Below are 27,605 nucleotides of genomic sequence, written 5' to 3'. Positions count from 1 at the left end.
CATTAGTAAAGGATCTACTGCTCTGCCACAATTGTTGTCATGCAAGGCAAGTGCACGCTTCAGCTGCCAAACAGTGGTATTTAATGAAGAAAAACATCAGGACCAGATTCCTTTTGATTGGTTTTTTTACTGAAAGTTCTCATATGAACAGTTTATTTCTTTTTCTCCACATCCTGATCTGCAGCTTCCTTGGCTCTCTTAGCTCTGATTCCAAAGAGTCGGGCATTCGCCCGTGCCATACGCAGACTTGCAAAAGCTTTGAAGTTCTTCTCGTCCTCCGAGATCACCCGTGCCTTCTCTTTCTTGTATATCTGTGGAAAGGATAGCAGGCGAGGCTTAGTTAAGTCAAGTTATTGTTTAGAAATACTTTAATATTCTATGTTTTACATAGAAAACTATATTAACTGGTTTACTGTTAACATTTCTACCATTCTCTAAAGCAAATTAGTCCCTTGTAAAGCTGCTGCTTCTGTGCCTATGTGGTGCATAAAAAAAGAAAGCATCAGCAAAGCCAACAGACCTAGGAGTATAAATGCACACCATTTTGGCGTGGGTTGTGTTCTGAATGGACAAATGCAGCAATGAACCAATTGATGGATAGATGGTTTGATTAATGTGCTCATGTACCTCTGAACCATGCATTTAATCAGTGAATCATGGACATAAGCATTGGCATACACTAGATTTTATTATTAACGTTGTCTAACTCACATTTGAGTTGTCATGAAAAGGATGGAGATAGATCAATAGGCGTCAGGATTAACAATGGCTTGACCCTTTTTAGGGTATGTATATTATGGTATACCAGCGTCTGGGAATGTATTTTAGAAATAGTGCAGTGTGATGGAATCTAGCAAACAGTTCAAATAAAGGTTCCCCTCTTGACCAAATTCCCCGACCAGGAGCAAACTTTCACACGGTGGGAAAGGTTACACGCTACATAATAGTATTTTATCACTGACAAATACTAGAAATTAACCTTTCCCATACAGAACTACCTCAGATAAAGTGGGTGGGTCAAACTCTGCCCATAAATATCTTGGTTGGCTTTGCAGCCATCTGTGAGGAAAGTGCTCTGCAGGATCATTCCAACGTTTTACTGTATTTAGTGATGTGTAACTTTAGTCTGAATAACTAGAACCATAAATCAAGGACTTAAAACATAGGAATTTAAAATTCAATCTGATTGTGAGGTTGGATTTTAAATTACTATTTAGACAGGTCCGCCCTCCGTCACCAGCATGCGGAGGGCGCATGCTGGTGACGGAACCGCTCCGTCACCAGCCGCGGTTGCGCTGTGCTCATGACTGGGCGGTTCCGTCACGGCCCCGCCCGCTCAATGGAACGCTCAGCGCAGGCGTGGAATCCGCGCAGGCGTGCAGTGACGGAACCGCTCCGTCATCAGCACAGCGCGACCGCAGCTGATGACGGAGTGGTTCCGTCACCAGCAGGGGAGGGGTTAAACTGGAGTTAGAATTTTATTTCTTTTCACACTGTTTTGGTACAGATAAAGGCTCAAAGCGTGTTCCTTTCAGATGAGTCCTATGTAGCTGTGACACAGAACGGTTAGACTAAGCTATGTTTTAAATGCAAGTAATTTAGCTGGACTGGCTACAGAATAGTGGCATTACTACTTACTTGGTGGGGGTCGCAGTACCACCCCAACTCATATGCACTCTCAACGCCTATACCCCCTTTGATATGCTATCTAGTATGAAATGCAACAAATAAACAGCAATTGAAATTTGCGTGCAAAAGCAGGTACTTAGCCAGATCTGGCACATTCGTGGTGCATCCATCAGCTACAACAAAACAAACACTTATTGAAGACTGCAGCTCTAATAGTACATGAAACAGTTATTTGGAGTTAACGCGTACATAATCACCAGGTAAAGAATGTTTACATGTTAGTGGGATCTTTTATCAGATAGTAGCTAGCCATCACTAGATACTTGTGAATCATCACTCAAGAATTCAAGTTGTATACCATTAACTCTGCTAAAGGTCCATTTGTTGCGATGTTGTGCGGTTTCAAGTTTAGAGTATCTGAATCAAACAACCTGTTATTGTGCGGTTAGGTCGACGGCAAACTTGTCTCGACTGCTAAGACAGCAGCAGTTTGCCTTTAAGACACTTTAAGAATCGATTGGGAACAATCTTGCTTCTTGTAAAATTTTAGGTAAGTTGCACCAGTTTCAGATAAAGCAGTTAAAATACTTTACAGCCATCCTCTATTACCCTGCGTTCTTGGATTCTAATGTCTTGTCTTATTAGGCCACTCTGCTTTGTAATGTGACTGCGGGAATCCAAAATAGTTCAAGTATGATGAGAGACTCCCCTGGTATGATGAGAGACTCAATGACGACAGGCGTACTATGCGAATGGCAGAGCGCACCTGGAGATCGGACCCTTCAGCACTGCACCTCAAAAGGCTTAAGAACAAGAGAAATGCCTACTTCAGGAAAATAAAGCGCACAAAGTCAGACTTCTTTAGCCGCCAGTTGGACCAAGCAAAAAACAGGCCAAGAAAGCTGTTCGAACTAATCAAGACCCAAACAAAGACACAACCCTTACAATCAAACAGCACAACAAGCGACACCCCACACTGTGAAGCCTTCTCTGCTTTCTTCAAGCTAAAGACTGACAACATAAGAAATGACCTCATCATGGATGTAAGCCGATTCCCCAACCACACCAGAATGGCTAACACTCAACCTAAAAACAAGGCATCTTGGCTGTACTTCGATACCTACTCGGAAGAAGCAGTACACAAACTGCTCTGCACCTTGAAGCCCTCTAATCACCTCACAGACCCTCTACCTGCTAATGCTGTAAAAGACTTCATCCCCTTGCTCCTCCCTCTCTGGACCAAAATCATCAACAGCTCCTTGCAACAAGGCCTCATTCCAGACTCCCTCAAGGTGGGGCAAGTCACGCCTATACTCAAGAAACCTACAGCTGATCCGTCTGACCCAAACAATTACCGGCCCATCACCAATATCCCCACCCTGGCCAAACTGCTGGAGAAATGTGTCCAACTCCAACTAACAAAACACATTGACCAATTTGCCCTCCTCAACCAGGCTTCCGAGCGAAACATAGCACGGAAACAGCTATGACTCACATAATTGATGACGCCCTCCAAATTCTTGATCGCAATGAGTCCTGCCTCCTCATCCTTCTTGACCTCTCGTCAGCTTTTGACACGGTCAAACATGAGAACTTGCTGGAGCTGCTAAGCACTAGAATGGGTCTTTCGGGAACTGTTCTCGTCCTTCCTTCACAACCGGTCTCAGAAGTTCAAGATCGACAATGTGCTATCTACACCTGTGCCTGCAGATCTAGGTGTTCCACAAGGATCCTCCCTCTCCCCCACACTGTTCAACCTAGTCATGGAACCGCTCGCCACCTTGCTCCAAGCCTCCAATGTCCAATTCCATATGTACGCCGACGACACACAACTTTACCTAAAGCTACAATCCCCGGAAGATATCAAACATCTGAATTTCACGCTTATTAACACTCAATCTTGGCTGGCCGATAATCACCTCAAACTAAATGCTCTGAAAACTGAGTTCCTACTCATCTCACCCCCGGCGAAAATTGCCACCACCCAAACCTGGCTCAATAACCTAACAGCACTCAATGTCCAACCTACCATCGTGGATTCGGCGAAATCCCTAGGCATCACACTCGACGCCAAGCTCAACATGCAGCAGCACGTTAGCAAAGCCACAAAAGCAGCTAATTTCCAAATCAACACACTGAGGAAAATTAAACCCTTCCTCCCTGCCGAAGACTTCCAAACTGCTGTACAAGCTTTAGTCATCCCTCGAATAGACTACGGAATTGTGGCCCTCAGCGGACTCCCGCTATCCACAACAGCACCCTTAAGAGCCTCCCTGAACGCTGCCGCGAGACTCATTACTGGATCAAGAAAACATTCGCAAATATCCCCAGACTTAAAATCTCTAAAATGGCTGCCTTTTGAAGCCAGAATACAGCTAAAAATTGCAGTTATGACACACGCGGCCGTGCACCACAATGCACCCAACTACCTCGCTCAAAAGTTGTCTATATCAGGAGGTTCGAGATCCAATAGAAGTACAAAAAATCTACTCCTGAAACCTCGTAGATTCCGGAAAGAGAAAACATACAAGCGCTCCTTCTCAGGGATGGCACCCAGGATCTGGAATGCGCTCCCTCCTGAAACCAGGCTCATCTCCTCCACTGCACTCTTCAAGAAAGAGGTGAAAACCATCCTTCTGGCCAAGATCTCCTGAACCTTATAGGTGCTGAATCAGAGACTCTGCATTGCTTTGTAGCACTGTTCACCTAGTCCTTTGGCACTATACTTCTACTTGATGGGGACACTACTACGCTACTCCCTTACTACCGACCAATATATGATACACGTTGGTCTACTGGTTCACTCTCCCGTTGCCCCCACTCAGTGTTCTCTCTATACTATAACATTGGTATAAGCCATCCACACACCCAATGTGTACCTGAACACCTCTGTAGTGGGTTCAATGACTTGTGCTGTCTTATATTACTTGTTTACCTGATTGTATATTGATATGCTTTATGTAGGTTATTATTATCCTACCATGTTAATGACCTTTATACTGCTCCCATTACCTCTGTTTCATTCCCCTACCCTGTCTTTGTGAAGCGCTCTGATATCTGTAAGGATCTTGTTCGCGCTATATAAAACTTTGAATAAATAAAATAAATAGTATGTATATTTCCATTTAATGTAATCAAGTCATGTGTAGTTTAGCCCCGGAGGAATGGCTTCACCACATTTGTGTATTTACTTTTAATATCTGCTTTTTACATTACTTGGATGAACTCAAATATTCATTCTCAGTGTTAATGGTGATAGTAGTTATGAATGTTTTTCTATAACTTCTGAAAGAAGCAAATAAGACAACCTATTTAACTGTATTACTAGTCATTGGCACTTGGAAGGTCTACATAATCCCTGTATTAAACATATTATGCAAGACTGTTCTTATTTAAGGTGCCATTCTTTTTCGTTCTGAAAGCGATCTACAAGTTAACTGGAATCCAGAGACTCATTTTCACATCAGCTACCACACCAACAAAACGTAAACAAATGTTACTTACATTTCTAATGGGCATGACTGGTCCAGACAACTGGGTGGCCAATTTGAGTTCTTCAGCCTAAAAGAAATATTTAAATTAGCATTGTATAACAGCAATTGAGTGTGTAAATAGACATTCGATAATTAAAAAGGTTGCTTGGCTTTCATTTTTGGCGCTAATAGGCAGCCCAAGAAGCAAGCTATAACCCATATAATGCTTTGCACAGGTCTACAGTCATCAGCTGGAAAAGGGTTCGATCAGTCATCAATGTAGTACAGAGATTCCGGAGAAATATCATCATTTGACTGCAGACCAGACAAGTAAGCATTTAAAGATTAAACATTTTTCAAGAGCACATCTTTGACTTACATCGGCCCTAGCTTCCGGTCTTTACAAAGTTACCTCTAGGCATGCCTGCCAAAGATTAGAGGGGACCTTTCACCTACTTCTGGATTTTTTTCTGCACTGTAGGAGGTAACGGTCAAATAACTGCTAGAGGACAAATACTGCAACATTTAAATATCAGCAAATTACATTTAGTTTCACCTTTTAGTAAGGTTTTCCAAAATGGCTGTGCGCATCGCTTGTCAGATTCCAACTTGTGGGCTCAGGGTGGCCCACTAGATGGCAACTAGTGGAAGGCTAAACCAATCTAATTTCTCAAAATTCTTTGAAATACAAATACGGGACCCCAATCAAAGCAGCTTCCAGGAGCAGACGAGACCTACTGCAGTGAAACGTTCAAAGGCAGGGAGGGGTGGCAACATATTAAATGGGAATTTACGAACTCTTAAAATGTTCTGATGGGACTATAAAAGCTCCCAGAGAATAGTAGGATTGTATTGGATATGCAATGCAAATTAAAGAATTCGGTTACAACTTTGTGTGTACCCCTTTTTTTATTGAGATCCAGAATAGTTGAGACTTATTGATGCACCCAATTTCATAGATATTATACATGCACTAGCGATCCCTAAATACATCCAGTCAAAAAAAAATCTAAATTACAGCCCAGATTATGAAGAGGAATAGCTAAAAAAAACCAGCCTAAAGGCTAAACGTCAGAAATAAGTAGCATTAGGTGCTGCCTAGGATAGGCAGAGTTAAGTAACTAAAGTACATGCAAAGCAAGATGTGCAAAATGGCAATATGACCATCGAACAATCAGCTCTAACCTTTAATTTTACTAAAAATACTGTTCCTATAGTTTTTCGAACTTCTTAATCCTTCCATCACGCATTGCATATAAGCATCGCTGTTTGACATTTTTCTTACCCAACCTCGAATTGTTGGGACCGGTCATGATAGCCATTTCGGAAGCAGAAGGGATCTGGCCACAGCCATTGTAATATAAACTAATCTGGCGCACTTGATAGGTAGGCCGAGAGATGGATCATATCTCTATACTTTCAACCAAGTGCTGAATACAATCCAATTTGCCATTCTGTCTCCAAATATAGGAATAAATAATTCCAGAACACCTAAATAAAAAGACACTGAAATTATGTGAACCCAATTGGCTGCCGGCATTCTAGATAACTTGTGAAAAATTGAGGGGTTCTGTAGAATAGCCATTTACTGAAGATCACCCAACGCCAATTGGCTCCTCTTAATGCGCTCAAGTCAAGTTTGTAAACTTCATCCCACACCCTAGTTGTTGGTTCCAAGCCCTCGTTTTTTCCATTTATTGAACAGGACTGGAGTAAATGTACTGCCATTACAGCACAACATTTTGGTGAACACTCTGGGGGCTGTCACCCTAAAGATTAGTACTTGGAATACATTTGTTGCAAAGTTCCATTTTTGGAAATACCAGTGAACAGATGCCCCGGTCTTGGGTAGTGGAACTGGTTAGTTTGCTCCTCGTTCTTCAAGAATATAATGTTCCTTGATGCTTACTGGGTATAGCACACTGCTGGGAGGGGGTGGTGTGGGATTCTATGCCATCCCCAGGGTGACAGCGAAAAGCACTAATTGAACTGATGAGTTTTTTTTATTGCCAATGGAACGAGACCACAGTACCTCCCCTATACACAGCTGTGGGACAGTTGTGTGAACAGTGGGATGGTTATTTGTGGTAGATGTGCCGCTCCCGTCTACCCTAATCCATCTGAATCCAACTCTGGTGTATTGTCCCAGACCAGGCTGTTCCGACAGCCATGCAAGGGCGGTCTATACAGCAGACTTGTACTTGAGGATGCTATTTCAGTAGCAAAGTGCGCAAGTGGCCTGGAAAATTTCCACTTTTGTTGCAAATGCCTACGACGATATTAATGCCCGATTTTCTATCATCACCACATCTACTCTTATGTTTTATAGGTACCCTAATATAGGCCCAGGTATCATACCCCTTCACCTACATTACCTAGTTGTAGTCCTGGTTGCAGAAGGATTGTTTCTCCTAAACAAGATTCCTATTACTCCATCAATAGACTCAGTATGAATTAATATTCATAAGAGTTCCTAGAAACCAGGCTGGGGCTACACCACTTTCCTCCCCATATCTACATACACTGTTCATCCCATAAGTCATCCTCAAACCCAACAATGGCTAATACAAGGGACCTTAGATACCTTCGGTATAAATACAGCAACTCTTGCTAGTGTTAGAGGGAACCGAGACTTCCAGGCAGACACTGACCAGAAGTGTTGAGACTCCTGTATGCACACGCTCCAGCTGACAGTGGTCTGAACATCCCTCACGGGGTGTCCAACTCAAGACCAAGAAGGGATCCTACAGTCTCACATTTCAGGTAATGGGTTCAACTAAATCGTAGAGGCATTCTTGGCTTCACAACTACTCACATGCTGGGTACACTTCGGGACATCTAGATAGGCATCGTAGGAGTACACGCACCTTTATCATGCATTTTATATTTAAGTATTTATTCATGCTTATTGCAAGATGGTAGAACTGTACTATCCCTTTATATTTACTGTACTGCTAATCATATCTCTACGACTGCCTAATGCTTGCTGCAAACCCTTATTGAAATGCCCAGACTGTTTATTCTGTGCATCTCTGAGAAACTAAAAGAGCATGAGTGACTGAGCGAAAGTAGTACATTGTTTTCACGATCTTGAGGGATCAGGGTTGTCATATTCTAAGGTTGCCAGAAACTAATCTCCCACTGTGAGCTACCTTAAATGCAAATAGGCTAACACTTCAATCCCAGTTTGTTATCCATACGCGCAGGTCCTGCATGGGTACTATAGAAACTTCACGACACTACCTGTTGGCCAAAAAGATGTTGTCCAAGAGTGATCTAGGTAGAATCAGAAACAATACTGAACTTTTCAAGTTGGGAATAGCATTAAGCCTATGCAAGCATTGACCGACCCATACATGGAAACAATTTACTGAAAGACCGTAGTTAAGCTTAGAACAGATAAGTCGCATCACACTTCAGATTCAGGAAACGCAACAGAACATCTGCAGTTAGTTCAGATGAACCATTATATCACCACAATTTTCATCTGCAAGGGGAATGAGCAGAGATGCACCAATAAAATATGCGCCCTCTAAGTGCCGCGGTTCATGACATCCCTGCTTGAGAACTCGCACAGGAGACACCATGTGTCTCATCCTGCCTTCGAGTATACATACTGACGAACTTTGCATGCTACTACAGTAACCACATGTAAAGGTCAGATAGGCGGACCCAATTAGCAGGATATAACTACTCACTGTGCGGTTACAAACATCCTTGCTTTGCTTCAAATTCAAGGAACTGGAACTCACATGGGGGCGGGTGTGGCGGCGTTAGACTTGTGCATGGAAACTGCTAAACGGCCAATAAGTTTCAAATTGATCCTTTGTGGTTTTGGCGTATAAATATCTGCCTACTTGCAGCACTTTTGACATGTTTCATCGCCAAGGAGAGGACTGATCTACCCAGCTGCATTAGATTAAACTCAGATTTCCCTTCAAAGGGGTGACAGATACGATGGTATAAACTACAGGCCTGAATCCAGACACTAAGCAAACAATGAATGTCACAGCAAGTATGGGGACAATAAGGTGCTATGCCGCCGTGACAATCACTGTGTGATATGCCAGCCAGTGTTGTCAATAACCCTGGGTCTTCATTACAGTTGAAATGTAACGACACTTGTGCCAGAACCAATATCTATGAAGTGCATAGAAGTGTTTGGAGGTGGTGCATGTTGTGTAACCTCTATTGTCGTCTGATATTGCCTCCTCCAAGCTAGCCTGTCTTTTGTGCTGTGGCTTGGTGGGAGGGGGTCTCTTTACAATATGCCGTTACTGGGTAGGGGTATACGGTCCTATGCTTGTGGTAGTGCGGTCTTGTTTTTCAGCACCTGGTGTCTAGGCGCATTTGTATTGTCTGACGGCAGACAAGATGCCTTGGCTTCGAGGCCTTTACTGGTACAAGTGCTGTTTATGCACCGTGTAGCAATGGCAGTAAGCTGTACAAACTGGCAATCCATTTGTGTTCTTTACTAGGGCTAAGCCATGTTGCACAATGGGCTGTTCATTAGCATTTAGTGGAGAACAGTTTGATCTTTGGTAGAAGATCCTTGTGTGCCCTTTCCAGGACGTTGTGCTCCATTCCTGATGACGGTACTTGAAATCCAAGGTGCAATCTTGGGCCTGGGTATCAATTCAGGAGTCGCACGACCACACAAATAGAACTGCTCTTTGTTCAGATCTGCCAGATGGATCCACCCAGCAGACAGAATATAGTTGTACGGCTTCTCCCGAGACTAGAGAAAAAGAAGACTGCCGAGACCAGGCGATGCATTGACTAATGCAACTAGTTTCCCTCACTGCAGTGCTGCTTTTGAACCAATTACAGGCACTCGGGAGTGGTGGTCCCTGTGAAGGCACTGTGTAGATATGATGCTGGTCAGGCCATGGAATTTGTTGCCTAAGGGGGGTGGGGGGTTAGGGAGAAGGCAAATTAAGTATCCTCCATCATAGTAATTTTTATACATCTGGCTCCATGTTTGTCACAGCTGGCTTAGATGCAGTGATACTACGGTGATCTCATGTATCAAATGTTCTCGAACTTTCTGGTGCAGAGTTTGTTTCGTGCTGCGTAGCTGTCACAGGTTAAAGAAACATATCTGCTCGAGGAGGGGAGATAGGGGGACTCCGATGGAGTCTGACCAAGTGCATTGTGGGTTTAGGCAAGCTATCACAAGTCACGTAGACATTTTAAAAACTATTGACAATGCGATAGGTATCGAAATTTAAAGTTTGAACTATTGGCATTGTAAATGACAGCCTTTTATTTGTTTTTAAAACATAAAAGGCATTGTCATTTACTATGTCAATAGCTTAAACTCTCGCAAATGCAAGACCTATTGCATTGCAAATGCGTGCTATACTTTAACGTGTCCTGCCTGCGCTATTTGAGAAAATAGTACTCTGGGGCTTTAATTAAAGCCTATCAAGCAACAACACGCTAACAGGGGGCGACACCATCGGAGGTTTCAAAATGACACTGCTGTACCTAGGAGGGATTACCACGCCTTTTGACCAACAGTTACAGTGGACAATGACAGAAGCCAATGAAATATGTGGCCGAGCTTCAAGTCCCTACATCAATACAGCATGCTTCGCAACGCATGTGCTGCCCATGTGTGACCTAAAAAATGCAGCATCTGACCCAAACCCTAAGCATGATCTACAGCAGCACATGCGGCAAACCTACTTCATAAACTTAACAAAGCTCCTATGAAAACCTTTGGCAAAACACTCCCCACTGGCTGAACTCGTGCAGATTTGGGATCAGCGAAATGAGGGTTCCATGCCATAACGGCCAGATTTCATTTTCCAGAACAGTGGTTCTTAACCTGGGTATGGGGACCCCAGGAAGTGTGTGTAGCCTACTCATGGGGAACCACAGCAGCTTTGAAAATTAAACATTAACAGAATAAAGAAGCAAAAAAAAAAAAAAACGTTCGGGTAAAGTGCAGGAATTTGAAGTAAAAAATGAAGTTAGTACCCCCAAATTGATTCACGGGAACAAAGTGAGTGCATTAAACAGAATATAGTAGGGACGATGAGTGACCTCAAAATGCCATTTAGAAAAGCTCGAACCTTCCCAGTAAAGTTTAAAATGTTTATATTTCACCATTTTTATATTTAATTAATGGTTGTTCGGTATTCTTAACGTAAGCTTTTGAGGTTGAAATGCTACAAAAGCCTAGAACGGGGTCCGCTGCTTCAAGTGAGGACTCGCTGGGGATTCCAATGGTTCAGTTGGAGTCCCCACGTTCCAGTTATGATTAAGTGAGAGGGTGCACAGAAAAGGTTATGAACTGTTCTAGACCGTAGGCTCTGCATTTTGCCAACTGTAGCAGAACTACCCAACTGATAGCTATCCATATACACAATTCAGCTGATAACTCATTCAATGGGCATCAAACTTCTGAAGCTGACGCAAGTAGCAGCCTGAATGGCTAACCACAAACCTAAGTGTGGATCATCCTCTACCTTCCCCTCGCTGCGAGTGCTGTGAAGATACCATGCACAATCAATGAATAGAATAGGCGAGATAGCAGCAGTACATAAACTATGGTGTGCATTCTGGTGGCACATGTGCGGCCATAGAACTCTTGCACGTGCCCGTCTCTTGTAATTTATAAATAACATTTTTAAAAAGAGGGGGGAGGGAAGCCCTTATATTTTGTGCTTTGGCCCGAAATGTGGCCACGGGTCAGACCATGCGAGCCATCAGCCCTCTAATACAGAGTGACACCATTTAGTAAGATTGCATATGCATGTCCACCCAAAAAGGTGCGCAGTTCAGTACCATTGCTGCGGGGGCAATATTGTACTATTTATTTTCTGTTAGCTTTTTTTTTAATCTGGCTTGATGGCGCTGTTCATGCCTTATGTGCTCACCAGAAAACAATGTGAATCAGCAGTACTGGAGATGGGCTTTTGTTGGACTTGGGTACGTTTTCATTACACAATTAAAATCATTGCAATCATGCTCGGTTAGAATCAATATAAAAAGCAGTTTTCCAATGCTATAAAAAGGAAATTGCCGGATTGAGTTCACTTATTTGTAATGTTATGACCTATGCCTGCATTTTGTAAACGCTTATGGTCAATGCAGTAGGCCAGCATTGGGTATAATAAGAGGGCAATGTAAGTATATGGGCCTGACTAGCTTATGGGGTAAAAACTGTTAGATGCTATGGTCTGATGAAAATGTATGACAAGTAGGCCTGACAGATTTACAGAAAAAATTAAAAAAAGTTAACCAATAATCCTTGAAGGGTCAAACATGTACAGAGCCATTTTATTACATTGTATAATATGGGGTCTGACAAATTACTGTAGTACTTACGGATTGGATTCAATCCCCCACATGCATCATTGTGACATTTTGCACTTCTTAATTTGCGAAAAATAAGGAATCGCAAATTAAGAAGTGCAAAATGCTATGCATCATTATTTTCGGTATTCATTTGTGATTCGGTAAAAATCGCAATTTTTACCGAATCCCAAATAAATACCGAATTCTTAAGGTAATTTTCGCAATTCCCATTGATTCCTATGGGCCAAAAGGCCCATAGGAGTCAATGCAAATTGCGAGTGGCACTTAGAAAATTTCATGGGTGCAGGGGGGGGGGTCCAAAGGACCCCCCCATGCACCCCTGAAATGTATTTTTCGCATCATGTTTCACACACACATGTCCTAAGGACATGTGTGTGAAACATGAATGTTGAAAAAAAAAAATAATTCAGCTTTTTAAACACTTTTTCCAAATTTACCGAGTGGTTCAACCACTCGGTAAATTTGGCACCCTAATTGCGAATTTACAGTTTTAAATTTAATGATGCATTGCTTTTAAGAAATCGCACACCTGCGACTTCTTAAAAGCACCCGCAATTTTAGAACTCGCAAACATGTTACGAATTCTAAAATTGCTTCATGCATCCCAAAAAGCACTTTTGCATTCGCAAACGGCCGATTTTAAGGAATCGCACAGTTTGCGACTACAAAAGTGCTTGATGCATGTGGGGGTGTGTTTGTTAGTCTGATGTTAGAAGATTTTACTTTTAAAATCTTTGTTAGGTGGAGGTACATTTTGTTTTTGGCAACTATAATTCAATACAGGTTTTCCATTATGCACAGCATTTACTGGTGTAGGTTAGTGTTTTTAAATCTGGCCAGGCAGCTTTAGCCATTTTCCAGGCTCTTGCAGGAATTGGTTTTATAAAGTGCATACACTGACGTTCTTCAGGAATGGGTTTATTTTAGCAATTTGTAAAGTGCACAAACACTCGTAGGTGTCTAGGCGCTATGTGCTGGGAGGGTACGCAAGGTGCAAGAGGGGAACCTATTGCTTAGAGAGACAAGTTTATTTGTTTTCTGAAGGATAGCAGCGTGGGACTAGCTTTAATCTGCAAAGGAAGAGTCCCACAATTTGGATGTGGCAACTATGAAGCTTTTGTGCCCCAGTTGCCTTTCTTTGTTCTAGGGACAATCAAAAGATTGGAATATGCTGAGTGAAGAGATCTGCTGGGCGTGTAAGCCTAAAAAGATTTCTCCAGGCATTCCAGTCCTGCATTATGAATTGCCTTATATGCAATACAGAGAGCCTTAAATTTAATTCTGCTTTTAATGGGCAACCAATGAAGCTGGTGCACCACATTGGAGATGGGCTTGAACTTAGGGGTACCCAATAGTATCCTAGCGGCTGCATTCTATATCTGCAGCAGCCTATCCAGAACCCTTTCTTGGGCATGAAGAGGCTGTTGCAGTAGTCAACTTTAGACATGACCAGAGCACAGATTAACTTTCTAGCTGTGTTGACTGGTAAGGTAATTTCTTTATCATTTGTCTATACTACTATTATAAAGAGAGAACTTGCACCTTTTGGCCAGGTAAACTCGGGAACCACAGCGCCAATCTACACACCCGATACATCTATGAAAATGTCAGGGTGTGTAGAAGGACACAGGCTATATAATTTTTTTTTTAAAGTAAATAAAAAAAATTAAGTTTGAAAACAAAGTAGTCCCCTGAAAGTAGCGCCGGCCGGGACCTAGCGCTGACCGCGACGCGCGCGATGACTGCAACGCGACATGCGTGATGACGACGACAACGGAGCGGCAGTGCAGTGACGAGCAGCTGTGCACTGAGGAGCGGCGGCACAGGTAAGGAAAGGGAAAGTTCAGTGCGAGACTGATGCAGGGGGAGGCAAGAAGGACCTTGGCAGTGCTATCAGCTGGAAGAGGCAGCAGTAAAGAAAAATGTCGAAGCGCGAGTGAGTCGGGGCGAGCCTGTTCAGTGCGAGACTGTGATGCAGGGGGGAGGCAAGAAGGACCTTCGCAGTGCTATCAGCTGGAAGAGGCAGCAGTAAAGGAAAATGTCGAAGCGCGAGTGAGTCGGGGCGGGACCGTGTCCGTGCATGGGCATGCATGGACAATGTCGGGGCGGGGCCTGGGCGGGCAGTTGGCCCTGAAGCCTCATTGCCCCCAGGCAACGCTGGGGCGGGCTGCTAGTAAAGCATATAAAGAAGAGGAGACCACTGCTTTAGCATGATGTATGAAGGATAGTCTATCGTCAAAATTCAAACCTACGTTTCTTGCCTTTTTGACAGGTATTAGAGGTAATCCTAAATCCTCTAGCCTCCAGGTCAGAGACCATGCTGAGGCCAGGTTTCCAAATACCATTGCTTCAGTCTTGTCAATTTAATTTAAGACAGTGACTTGACATCAGGAACTAATAGCCAGCATGCCCTCATGAAAACGTGCAGACTGTATTTCCATCTTTATGCACGGCGAGCACCAGTTGAGTGGCATCCGCATAAGACCCACCCCGAATTATTTAATTACTTGTGCTAAGTGTCACATAAATGTTGAACTAAGTCGGACTTAGTGAGATCCTTGCGGAACTCCACACGGGAGTGAAAAAGACTAGTGAGTTATAGTTACCCAGACTTACTGAGTGCAATTGGCTAAGAAAGAGGACAAAGCTTTGGTCTTCTGTCCGATGCCTAAGGCTGAGACACGGTTGATCAGTGTAGCATGATCAATTGTGTCAAATGCCGCCAACAGATCCAGTAGCACCAGAACTGCTACACCACCTTTATCCAGCACAAACCTAGTTCATCACACGCTTTAATGAGTGCGGTTTCGGTGCTATGGCGCTTCCTAAAGCCAAACTGCGTGTCATCTAGTAGCTTATTCTCCTCAATAAATTGAGCCAGCTGAGTATTCATAATTTTTCCAATGAGTTGAGCTGGAAAAGGGAGACGCGCCATAGGATGATGTTTAGACTCTTCTGGATCTAGATTGGATTTTCTTTAACAATGGTGGAATAATGGCCTTTTTCCATATGGAAGGATAGGTGCCTGAACAGAACATAGTTGAGGATGCTCGCCAGGTTAGTGCCCATTAGGTCTGGGATCAGATTCAGGACTGAAGGGGGGCATGGGTCAGCTGGAGAACTTGATTTCACTGGTAGCCAGTTCAGAAATTTGTTCCACTAAAACTGGCCAAAATTACATGAATTTTGGGATGTCTTCCATTCGTAAGCGTTATAGCACCCCCGTGTGATAGCATGGTTCATGCAAATATGCTTCAAAGCTAGCCAGTCACTTTAGTAATTTTATTGGCCTGGTCTATTTGAATCTATTTTTTGAAAGGCTGACTGCTCTGTAGAAAATCATACTAAGCTGTTCTTTAAATCTGAAGTGCCCTGAATCTCACGTGGCCATGGACTCTAAATACAGCAACCATCTTGAAGGGTACACCTATAGTTTATTACCATTCCAAGATAACCAGCATACTTAGAAACGGCAGACATCTAGGATCAGTATAGCGGTTATCAAAACACCTATGGGTATACAGAGGGTCCTGATAAGTTGGAGGTTTTCTGTAAGGAAAAGGGTCTTGAAATTAACCTACAGAAAACAAAATATATGACGTTTAACACGGGCAACAACATCTGACCAAATCAGTGTTTGGAAGGCAGACCCCTAGAGGGTGCCTGTTTTTAGGTCTCGCCTGTCGATGCGCATGCGCATCGAGCAAGCGAGACTATAGGGGCTCATCCACACTTTATCTAACTTGCAAGGAATCGTGGCGATTCCTTGCAGTGCCCGTGACTTTTAAGCTCAATGCGCATGTGCATTGAGCTTAAAAGCGCGTGCACAGCCGCCCGCATTCCTCCGACACCTTTGAAGTGAAGCTTAGCTTCACTTCAAAGGCCCGGCTTCTTCACACCCACATGCCGCTCTGCCCCGCTCCGCCCCCTCCCCTGAGTCATCCTGCCTGCCCCTTCCCGCCTTGTCGTATTTCTCCTCCCCCCTCCCCTCTCTTCCCTCCGTCTTGTCTTTTAAGGCACAGACCGGCAAAACACCATTTGTTACAGTGCAGTTCATCCAACGGTGGAAGTGACTAGCAAGCACTTTTCCTCTGGCCCAACCCTGTAGATCTCTGTATTGGGACTTTCAGGTTTTAAATGTTCTGTCCGTGATAACGAATTTGTTGTTTTTCCCTCTTCATTTTGCTCATCAGACACACTTTGGGAGATGACAGGCGAGTTATGTCGGCCTCCTCCCTTTACCCGTCCCCAGCTTCTTGTTACAAATCCCACACTACATTGCAGAAGCGAGCCTACACTGCATCCTTGGCCGTGCGCATTAAATGCGACTCTGTTTTCACTGTGGAAAGGCCTCAGGGTGCATATTTTTGTAATTAAGCCTTAACAGCAGAGAAACAGATTAAAGAAACAGCCAAAGTGCTCCTTGCCTTTCCCGCTCTCGTCCACTCCTCCCTCTTGCCCGCATGCGCCATTTTGGCCAAATGCTGCCAGGAGTGAAGTCCTTAATAACCTCGCCCCTCCCCAAGTCTTGTAAGCGCCCCCACCCCCTTCAAAACTTATGGCTGGCTTTCATCTTAGTACATTGTTCCCAAGGATGCTGCGCCAGGCAGGAGGCGAGGAAACTTCTGTGCAGAGCTGGGAAATGTTCCCACCTCAGAGGAGGAGGAGGTGGTGCGAGCCGCCGGGTCCCCAGCACCCCCGCCGCGCGCTTCCTCTCAGCCTTCCTACGCGCCCGCTCCCTCTCAGGTTCCTCTTGGGGAATCTTCAGACGTGGTTAGATGTCTGGGCTCAGTGCCCCTGATCCTGTTCCCACCCGCACACAGCCACCTCCTCAGCTGCAGGCCCGGAAACCTTGCTCCAGCTGCTGTCTATTACTAACATAAATGTCTGACAGCGAAGAGCAGGCCAGAGACATCATTAATAGAAGAAAAAAACTGAGCGATTGAGCCATGTGTGTAGGCAAGTGGAGAGGAAACGGCACAAAAAGGACATTAAAGTGAGCGAAGTCTTTCAGCCCTTACACTTACTTTGTGGACAGATTTTATGTTTCCAGTAATGCCAGTTGCCGGATATGACTGTGATGAAATAGAAGCAGGGTCGTACTGGGACAAAAATAGGCACCAAAATAAAATTGGCTCGTGTAGCGAATCCGACAGTGGCCCATATTTATATATCAGGCCAGTTTTGAACTTGTAAAAACATGCTATATGGCTATTTTGCAAGGTATAGGACTGCATTCATTTGTGTTTGCTGCAGGCAATGTTTGTTGTAATATCAGGGAAATAAACTTTAAAGACCTGCCCACCTGGCCATGAAAAAGGCCCACACACTGCTAACAAACCGGCCCACACATTGATCTGTCAGATCAGCTCATCAGGCACTGGCTAATTGTCCGACCCTCTCGGGCCGAACAAACTTCGATTTTTGGTTCAGATGATCTACACCATCATTTTGCATTCCGGATAACAGATTGCATGGTGATGACAACAACTCCTGCCATCTGGATATCTCATGTTCCCAATTTGTGGGTAACATACCACTAGTGGGATAACCGCTTTTCTAAGATCCTGCATGGCTTGTAATGCACATTTGCAAGCATGCGTGACTTTCGACAACATACTATATAGACGTGTGTTGTGCATGACTTCTCACTTTCTCCATTTCCTTTACTTTCTGCCCAATGGTGCGGGCTAAAGCTGCTTCTTTCATGTTCAGAGCCTGCACGTCACGGGGCGCTGACCTGTCTGACTCCATCTTTACCTCTTTAACCTGGACCCCCTTTGCTGCTGTATTCGGGGTACACGGTCTTCAGAAAGTGACACATAGTTTGTAGGAGACGATCCTTCAATGCAAAGTGTTATATGACCGGCGTTTTTCACAAAGCTGCTCCTATTTCACACTCCCCAGTCTCACGTGGTACACCCCTCCTACCAGCCTTAGTGGTACTCAACCCCTACCAACCCCAGAGATCTTCTTGCCATTCCAGCTTCGCGCGGGTTCTCTGTCCTGCCACTGTCCCAGTGCGTTTCTACCCTGGGAATGCCCCACCGTGCGCCGGTCACAATATCTCACACAGTTCGCACCTTGCTGTCTCGCTGTGGTGCTCTCTCTGCCCTGCAAATCTCTGGCCGTTTTCCCGCTCTATCAACTCCCAGTGGTATTTATGCTATAGCCCCCTCCTGTGGTATTTCTGCCCCCCATAGCTTTGCGGTCCCTCACTCACCCTCAACCCCTCACCCTCACTCACCCTCAACCCCTCACTCACCCTCAACCCCTCACTCACCCTCAACCCCTCACTCACCCTCAACCCCTCACCCTCACTCACCCTCAACCCATCACCCTCACTCACCCTCACCCTCACTCACCCTCAACCCCTCACCCTCAACCCCTCACTCACTCACCCTCAACCCCTCACTCACCCTCACTCACTCTCACTCACCCTCAACCCCTCACCCCCTCACCCTCAACATCAACCCCTCACCCTCACTCACCCTCACTCACACTCACCCTCACTCACCCTCACCCACCCTCACTCACCCTCACCCACCCTCAACCCCTCACCCTCACACAGTGGAATAGGTCTCGGAGCATTTGAGTTAGAGCTTTTAGAAATGTTTATGTTTTTTTTTTTAATTCTTTAGCATTGGCTACAGGAAACAAAAATGCTAAAGATTTACAAAAAAATCCATAAACAATTCTAAAAGCACTAACTCTAATGCTGCGAGACCTATTGCATTTCCAATGCTTGTTTACCATGCATGCTTTCAGAAACAAATGGGCGGGTTCACAAACTGAGTTGCCGGGCCTGTAATAACGCAGCAGACACAGAATATCATATGGTTTTCTTTTGCCCAGGATACAAGGCAGCGAGAAAACGATGGCTGGTTCAGTTATGCAGAAACCTGGGAACCAGGCACTGCCTAGAGGCCTTAGGATAGGCCATAGGATATTGAAATAGGATAAGTGTCGCCCGTCGCATTTTCACTAGCAGGTTTTTTATTCTCCATGTGGTATACACGCAGAGCTTAATTTAAGTTGACCCCCACAGTCTGGTTGATCATTTGTATACATTTTTAAATGACTCTGGATGTCTTTTTATTTGTATGCAATATTACTTATGAGCTCTTTTATCATAATATGGATGTATATTTGGTTTTATGAATAGTGTACATGTGCGCAGGACAGCCAACAAGCTGAGTGGTGGCTTTCGGACGCATGCTTAGGTTTACAGTTTAACTGATAGACACAAGCACTTTATAATGGATGGCCAGTGGGCTAGAACTTGGGCTTATTATGCCCACCATTGTAAAGTGCACATATACTGCACATGCACTTTAATGAAGTTAGTGGGATTAGACTGACCGTAATATAGATGGTCTGTATGTCACACCTACGTGTTATACATGCATTGCCACGCAAACGGATTTACTCTTAGCTTTATTTTTTAATCCAATGAAATGTATGTTATTGCATATATACTGTTATGGTCAAATTGGACAAAAGAAAGTTTTTTTATTGATTGAATAGCATTAACCCCTTCCATGCTTATGACAGAACGGTTCCGTCATGAGCGACGGTTGAGCTGTGCTCATGACAGAACCGTTCCGTCATCGTTCCATTGGCTCAATGGAACGTTCAGCACAGCGCAGGAATCTGCGCCGCGCTGAAGCGGTTAAGTTATACACTCACTGTTTGTATTGTTTATTTGTAACACTGATTCGCCTACATACACGCTGTAGCATTTTTTCCCCTTAATCTTGCATAAGATATTGGGTAATTAAACTCACCAGTAATTGAAAAGGCACTTCAATTGTAAGACAGACTATTGGCATCATCAACATTTTAGTTGTGCGTTTAAATTGTGCTTAGATTACAGTAAAAAAGCCAACAAATGCTTTGCACATTTTCCTGAGCTACTTTACAATAGTTTCTAAATACACTTGCCTGCATGCAATCACGTATCTATTAAAATTAAATGTGGCGAGTCATTTTTATTGTAAGCAGGACTGCGACATTTAGGTGAAAGCGTGTTTTCTGTTTGTCGTTGTGTTTTCTGTTTGTCGTTTCAACTTTGTGGCATTGCACTTGCTTGCCAAGGCCAGCCCTATCGGCTTTGCCAATAGGTTATATTTAGCCACTTGAGAAGTGTGTGAGGGGCTGGAGACAGGACACAGCCCTCCCAGGCCGAGACCCTCTCCTACACATCAAAGTATGAGAATAAATCAGTTAAACACAAGAGCGGTGCGAGGCGAAGTCTCAGCCATTCTAAAAGGAGACGGAGACTTCAAGAGCACGCTCTGCGGGGACATGCATTTGGGGCGTGCCTATACCAAATTGGCCGATCTATCCTGGATTCCTGGGTAATGTCGCTACTTACCGAGCTGTCTCCCTTCTTCGGAACCGAAGCCTTCCTTGGGAAGATGATCAGTTTGGAGCGGTACTCCTTCAGTCTTTGCACGTTGCACTGGAGGGATTCGGCACTTCGGTTACGACGGCGGGGATCCACGGCGATGCCGATGGTGCGGGCCACCTTCTTGTTGATGCCAGCCAACTGAGGAGAGAAGAAAAGGTTAGCGTGAGCTCCTCCGCGCGGCCTCTAGACAGACGCTCTCCTTACTGCCAGCCAGTCATCAGATAAAAGGGTTCAAGGTATCATCACTGACATACAGCGATTCCGGAGTGGTTCATCACGTGACTGCACGGCAGCTATTGCAAGGAGAGCATAATTTCACACTTTAGGACTGGGATCGCCAACATTTCAAGCAGCTATTGCAAGGAGAGCACTATTTCACACTTTAGGATCGCCAACATTTCAAACACCCTGAGCTACCATTATCATTAGGGTTAATAGTGACTAGGGGCCATATGTATCATCAAACTATTTTGCATTTCCTAAATAGCGAATTTTTATGAATCGCTATTTAGGAAATGCAAAACGGTATGTATGTACAAAATCCCTTTTCAATAGCGATTCCTTAGCATTCCTAATTTGCGATTAGCAAATTGCTAATCGCAAATTACCCATCCATTTCCATGGGCCAGGAGGCCCATAGGAATGAAAGTGCAATTTGCGATTAGCAATTTGCTAATAGCAAATTAGGAATTTTTCCAAGGGTGCAGGGGTGTCTCAAGAACACCCTGCTGCACCCCTGAAATAGACATTTGGGGGCATATGGCGCCTATACATGCCCTAAGGGCATGTATGGGCGTCATATGGCACCTTGTGTGTTTTGGAAAAAAGCTTTGTGAAAAGAATTCGCAAATTACCACCAACTAGAAGTTGGTGGTAATTTGCGAATCCTTAATGGCATTTTTTGCATATTTTTTGTTTGATACATTGCATTTAAGGAATCACAAAATTTGTGATTCCTTAAGTGCAATCGCAAAATAAGGAATAGCAAATTTTGCTATTCCTTATTTTGCATCAAACATGTTTGATACATACCATTTGTCCAATTAGCATTCGCAAAGGCCGAAATTCGCAGAATTTCGGCCTTTGCGAATGCTAATTAGCTTGATACATATGGCCCTAGGTCATAAGAATAAATTAGTGCTGTTTGGCTTTATCAAACTGCTACGTATTCAATGCCACTGGCACCAAGGTCAGTCAAAGTACACTTTATTCGATTTTTCAAAAACCATAAAAGGCACATAAACATTAAAATCAACAATTCATTTATGTGCAAAATCAGTGCGGGTCATAATTGGGCTGATGTACATCGTATTTCGCACGTAAAATTAAAAATCTGTTAAAACAATACCATGTTTACAATAAGGTGTTCAGTGGTACACGTTTGTTCCTAATTCTAAAAGCTACAGCTAGAAAACTGGCAACGCTGAAAGTAATATAAATATTGCCCAACATCTGGAGGTAGATTAATGCGGGTTTGACTTGAGTGAAGCCAGCCTCCCTCAAAACAGGTAACAGATGTTTTTTCCTAGCGGCACAATAAAACCCACAAAACATCATAAAATGCATGGTATCTTGTTTTGAAAAATTATCACACTCACAGGGAGGGGCATCTTCTGGATTAGCCCATAATGGGTAACAACCTAAGGAAAAGTGAATCAAGTTAAACCTAAATCTTGCTAATAGAAATCTATGAAGAGATCTTGTAACAAATTTCAGGTATGGTTCCAGGGCGGGAGTAGTAATTAACATAATGTGTGCTCTTACAGATGGTTTCATTATTTCCTTCTCTCTGTTAAGACGCGGCCTCTCTAGAAAATGGGCCTTGATCCATTTTACATCTTCTCTCCTGATGTTAGATGGAGATAAGAAAAGGGCCGGTCTACCTAGAACAGAAAATGTGTTTTTTAGGTACTTCAGCCAAGTTATTTTCATGGCATGGTCCAAAGAAATGACATCCTCCAGAATAAGATGGTTCAAAGTTAACTCTGGATTAAGCCATGTCTTTGCCCAGAGTAAGAGGGGTACCAGGTCCAACTTATCTGCAATATAGGGCAAACCTACTTCCTCGTGGATAGAAAAGGTATAGGTGGATTTGGGGACTGAGAGTAATTGCGTAATTATCCCATTTTCTACCCTTTGGATTTTATCATGGGTAGCATAGCCCCACAAGGCGGCCCTCGTAGGTGGCACTAGGAATGCACTTGGTATTATAAACCTTTAAGAGCGCTTCCATCGGCCTGGCCCCCAACCTTTTTGTAAAACCCAACAGTGCAGATGTCAGACAAGGATAAACTCTTCGCCTTTATCTGGGGAGCCAGGACCCTTTTTCGTCAAAAAGGACCCCCAGGTAAGGGAAGACCGGGACCCTAGAGACCAGCGCTTTTAACGCGCGCTTCAGGCGACTGTGTATTCGTGAGCAGTCGACGGCAAACCACTTTGATGTCCTAGGCGGTCTCTGGGTGGGCTGAACTATCAGGTCCCTCGATATTTGGGCACATATAGATTCAAAGGCCTGGGTGATTGTGTGGTTGGAGGCCTCTTGATTTAAACATCTCTATGTTTCCTCGATTTTAGGCAAAAGGGTTGCCATGAAATCGCCTGGGACCGCCTTGCCCCACTTGAGCCGCCTACCCTGGTCAGTAGGCACAAGTGCCGCCTGCACATGGGCGCGGCCCAAACGCTCACGTTTAAGGTCTCCCCAAGACACCGCTAATAAGACAGGATTGTGGTCGCTATAGGGTGAGGGAATGGACCTATAGAGTTTCACCTTGGTGTTTAGCCCAGGGGTGGTAAATATATAGTCGATTATAGATCCTTGAGCCGTACTTTTATAAGTGGGGACTCTATCCCCCCCCCCTCCTGTGATAAAAGATTCATAGAGGTTAAAACTAGCCAACAGTACTTCCAGCGCTTCCCCTGATTTTGAATGTTCGAAGTGGGGAGGCACCAAGGGATTGGTAATAATGGTCCATAAAGCTGTATAATCAGTCAAATATTAGATACACGTATATTTGGGAAATTAGTTCTTGATAAACACATGGTCTTGAAAACACTACCCATTGTGGGATACACAATAATTCGGCCAAGCAAAAGCTTCTAGTTTTAGAAGGCTGGGCTGCATACAGGAGAGCTACTCTAAAGTAGCTGGAGAGCTACCAATAGCTAATGCGCTACTGGCTGGCGAAGCTTGAACTAAGAATGTATAGTTTATCAAGAATGGTCTACAAAAGAGTACTGAACAAGTCTGGCGCCGAGCGAGGTCAGTGCGGTGAGGGTGTAAGTAAAGGGAAGTTTGAGAAGATCGTACAAAGTGTAAAACTTGGTCGAACCAAGCACCCATTTGAAAGGCATTGACGACCCAAGGTAAGGTTAGTCTGGACATGTAATCGTGCACAGGTCAAAGCTGTAGTAAGAAGGAATAGGTGATCGGACATGTGCATACCGGGTGTGAGCCCAAAGCAAGTTAAAACAAGTCCAGCTCTTTTGGCGAAAAATATAAATACCCAAAACAATTCAAGAAACAACGTAGTCACATGGTACTTTCATCTATCCTCGACCTGATCATCTCCAAAGAGGACTCTATCCAACTCGAGTCCATCCAACCCTGTGACTGGTCAGATCATATTGTCACATTGTTCATCAATGAAAAAGTTAAAGTCAACCCGGCTCAATTCTCCAAGCCCAAAGCCTGGAAAAGAGACATGAAAAAACTCAACCCAGGCTCTTTGCCCCCTAACAGTTGCAATCTCCTACTCCCACCGACAGGCGCTACGGACGTTCAAACCCTGACTGACCACTATCTCAACGCTATGACCTCAATAATTAATGAGGCTGCACCTATGCAGCTAAAAAGAGTCTCTACTAAAATCTCCAATCCGTGGTACGACAGGAGTCTCAATGAGGATAGACGAGACATGCGAATGGCAGAGCGCACCTGGAGATCAGCTCCCTCTGCACTGCACCTAAAAGCTCTGAAGAAAAAGAGAAACGCCTACTTCAGGAAAATAAAACGCTCAAAATCAGATTTCTTCAGCCTCCAGCTCGACCAAGCAAAACACCGCCCAAGAAAACTGTTTGAGCTAATCAGATCACAATCCAAGGATCAACCCCAACCACTCAACACTGTGCGTGAAGCACCCTCCTGTGAAGACTTCGCTGCTTTCTTTATCCAAAAAACTGACAACATAAAGAGCGATCTCCTCATTGACGCAAGCCTCTACTCCGAACCCCAGTGCTTAGCACGCATTGAACCAAAAAACAATGCTACATGGTCAACCTTTGGCACAAACTCGGAAGAAGAAATTGGCAAACTGCTCAGCACCCTGAAACCATCCAATCACCTCACGGACCCCCTTCCTGCTACCGCAGTAAAAGACTTTACCCCTTTGCTTCTCCCTCTCTGAACTAAAATTATCAACAGCTCTCTCCAACAAGGAAGCATACCTCACTCCCTCAAAGTTGGACAAGTCACACCTCTACTAAAGAAACCTACAGCCGACCCCTCGGATCTCAACAATTACCGTCCCATTACCAATATTCCCACTCTCGCCAAACTGCTGGAAAAATGCGCACAACTACAATTGACTAAACACATTGAACAATTTGATCTCCTCAACCCTCACCAGTCAGGCTTCCGAGCAGGACACAGTACAGAAACTGCTATGACTCACATAATTGACGACGCACTTCAAATGCTAGACCAAAACGACACCTGCCTCCTCATCCTTCTTGATCTCTCTTCAGCATTCGACACCGTTAAACATGAGAATTTACTAGAACTACTAAACACAAGAATGGGTTTATCTGGAACTGTTCTCAAGTGGTTCACTTCCTTTCTTCACAACAGGTCGCAGAAATTCAAGAGCAACAACCTGATGTCCTCGCCAAAACCTGTAACGCTAGGCGTCCCCCAAGGATCCTCTCTATCCCCAACTCTGTTCAACCTAGTCATGGAACCTCTCACCACCTTGCTACAAGCATCCAATATACACTTTCACATGTACGCCGACGACACCCAACTTTATCTCAAATTACAATCCCCCAAAGACATCTTGCTCCTGAACTCAACGATCAGAGACACCCAATCCTGGCTTGCAGATAATCATCTCAAACTCAATGCCCTGAAAAACAGAGTTCCTTCTGATCTCACCTCCAGCGAAGATCTCCACCACTCAAATATGGCTTAAACAACTAACCGCACTCAATGTCCAACCCACTATCGTGGACTCAGCAAAATCTTTAGGCATAACACTCGACACCAATCTCAACATGCAGCAACATATCAGCAAGGCAACAAAGGGAGCGAACTTCCAGATCAACACTCTGAGGAAACTTAAACCCTTCCTCCCAGCCAAAGACTTCCAAACCGCAGTACAAGCACTAGTCATCCCTCGAATAGAATACGGCAGCACCGCCCTCTGCGGACTCCCCCTAACTACAACCGCACCCCTAAGAGCTTCTCTAAACAATGCAGCGAGACTCATCACTGGGTCAAAAAAGCACTCCCATATCACCCCTGACTTGAAATCCCTGAACTGGCTGCCTTTTGAAGCCAGAATACATCTGAAAATCGCCTGCATGACACACAAGGTGTTACACCTAAACACAGAAGCTGACAATCTCTGGCGGAGCTAGAAACACTAGAGGCACAAACAATCTTCTGCTGAAACCTCGAAGATTCCGGAAGGAAAAAACATATAAGCGCTCCTTCTCAGGAATGGCGCCTAGGATCTGGAACTCACTCCCTCCCGAAACCAGGCTTACCTCTTCCACTACACTCTTTAAAAATGAAGTAAAAGCTATCCTCATGGCTAAATACACGTGAACTATTATCTCGAACTCTGTTAATACTCTGCACCGAGCTGTACTACATGTTTGACCCCTTTGCTTATTTGTATTAGTTGTCTTATTACTCACATGATTGGCTCTGCAGCCACCTATTTGTACTGTTTGATCTATTGATTTATCTGTCTGACTATGCTCCCTCATGTACCCCTCCTATGTAAAGCGCTCTGATATCTGCAAAGATCTTGTCCGCGCTATATAAAACGTTCAAATAAATAAATAAATCTAAAGCAGGACTGTATAGACATCCTTAATATGGCCACACAAACCTAAATATTGCACCGCTTATAAATTTCAAATTAAACAGCTGAACTTTGATCTGGGCCTCAGAACGATGTTTTACATTAATCCACATATTGCCTTTAAAATACAATTTTACAGTTAATCTACGTAAAAGCCACTGCCACCGGGTTCTTACCTTTAGCTCTTCCAAGCTGAACCCCCTGCCAGCGCGGACTTTGGTGTGATATCTGATGGTGGGACATCTCACGATAGGTCTAATGGGTCCAGAAATGGGACGGGGCGCAATCAGCCGAGCCTTTGCCTGACGGGCCTTCCGCCTGTTCAAAATAATCGAATATCATTATCTCCTCTTATGCACGCTGGTTATCCACATTAAAATACATTATCATGCAACTACCTACGCACTAAAACACGGTAAACAAAGGGCTGCCTTTGACTGCAAGCTATCGGATTTAAATCATAAATACATGACAACAAACGAGAACCAAAAGGGAAGACAGACGCCACTTTGAAGCATTCAGTACCTCCGTTGTTTCCTGGCAGGTTGGTTGAACCAGGTTGCGACTCGTCGCTGCCAGTCCTTGTGGAAATGAGGTTTCAATATCATTCCATTTCGACTGGGCGCCATGGCTGCTTATTTTCCTGAAGGCAAACAAAAAGAGGAATTTCAAACC

The 27,605-nt window shown here is 44.2% G+C and overlaps 1 protein-coding gene and 2 non-coding genes across 4 annotated transcripts; all 3 read right to left on the bottom strand.

Annotated features, from left to right (window-relative positions):
* Positions 1-107: 107 nt before the first annotated feature.
* LOC144763933 (large ribosomal subunit protein eL13) lies at positions 108-27,605 on the bottom strand. 2 transcript variants are annotated; one of them, XM_078649980.1, is made up of 5 exons: positions 27,456-27,605; positions 27,107-27,248; positions 20,809-20,982; positions 5,134-5,190; positions 108-311 (listed from the first exon to the last, which is right to left on the bottom strand). In XM_078649980.1, exons 1-5 carry the CDS (start codon positions 27,557-27,559, stop codon positions 153-155), a joined length of 636 nt encoding a protein of 211 aa, XP_078506106.1. In that variant the 5' UTR covers positions 27,560-27,605; the 3' UTR covers positions 108-152. The 2 variants fall into 2 exon arrangements, 1 of the variants encoding a protein (XP_078506106.1); XR_013596279.1 differs by lacking the exons at positions 108-311; positions 5,134-5,190 and adding an exon at positions 12,345-16,111 and having other exon boundaries at positions 19,185-20,982.
* Positions 5,333-5,412, bottom strand: LOC144765445 (small nucleolar RNA MBII-202). Its single transcript, XR_013597433.1, has one exon. It is a non-coding gene; the product is annotated as a small nucleolar RNA MBII-202 (small nucleolar RNA).
* LOC144765447 (small nucleolar RNA MBII-202) lies at positions 21,047-21,121 on the bottom strand. The gene has a single exon (XR_013597435.1). It is a non-coding gene; the product is annotated as a small nucleolar RNA MBII-202 (small nucleolar RNA).

Source organism: Lissotriton helveticus, chromosome 6, assembly GCF_964261635.1.
Source record: "Lissotriton helveticus chromosome 6, aLisHel1.1, whole genome shotgun sequence".
Classification (NCBI taxonomy): domain Eukaryota; kingdom Metazoa; phylum Chordata; class Amphibia; order Caudata; family Salamandridae; genus Lissotriton; species Lissotriton helveticus.
This window is presented reverse-complemented; position numbering and strand designations above follow the sequence as displayed.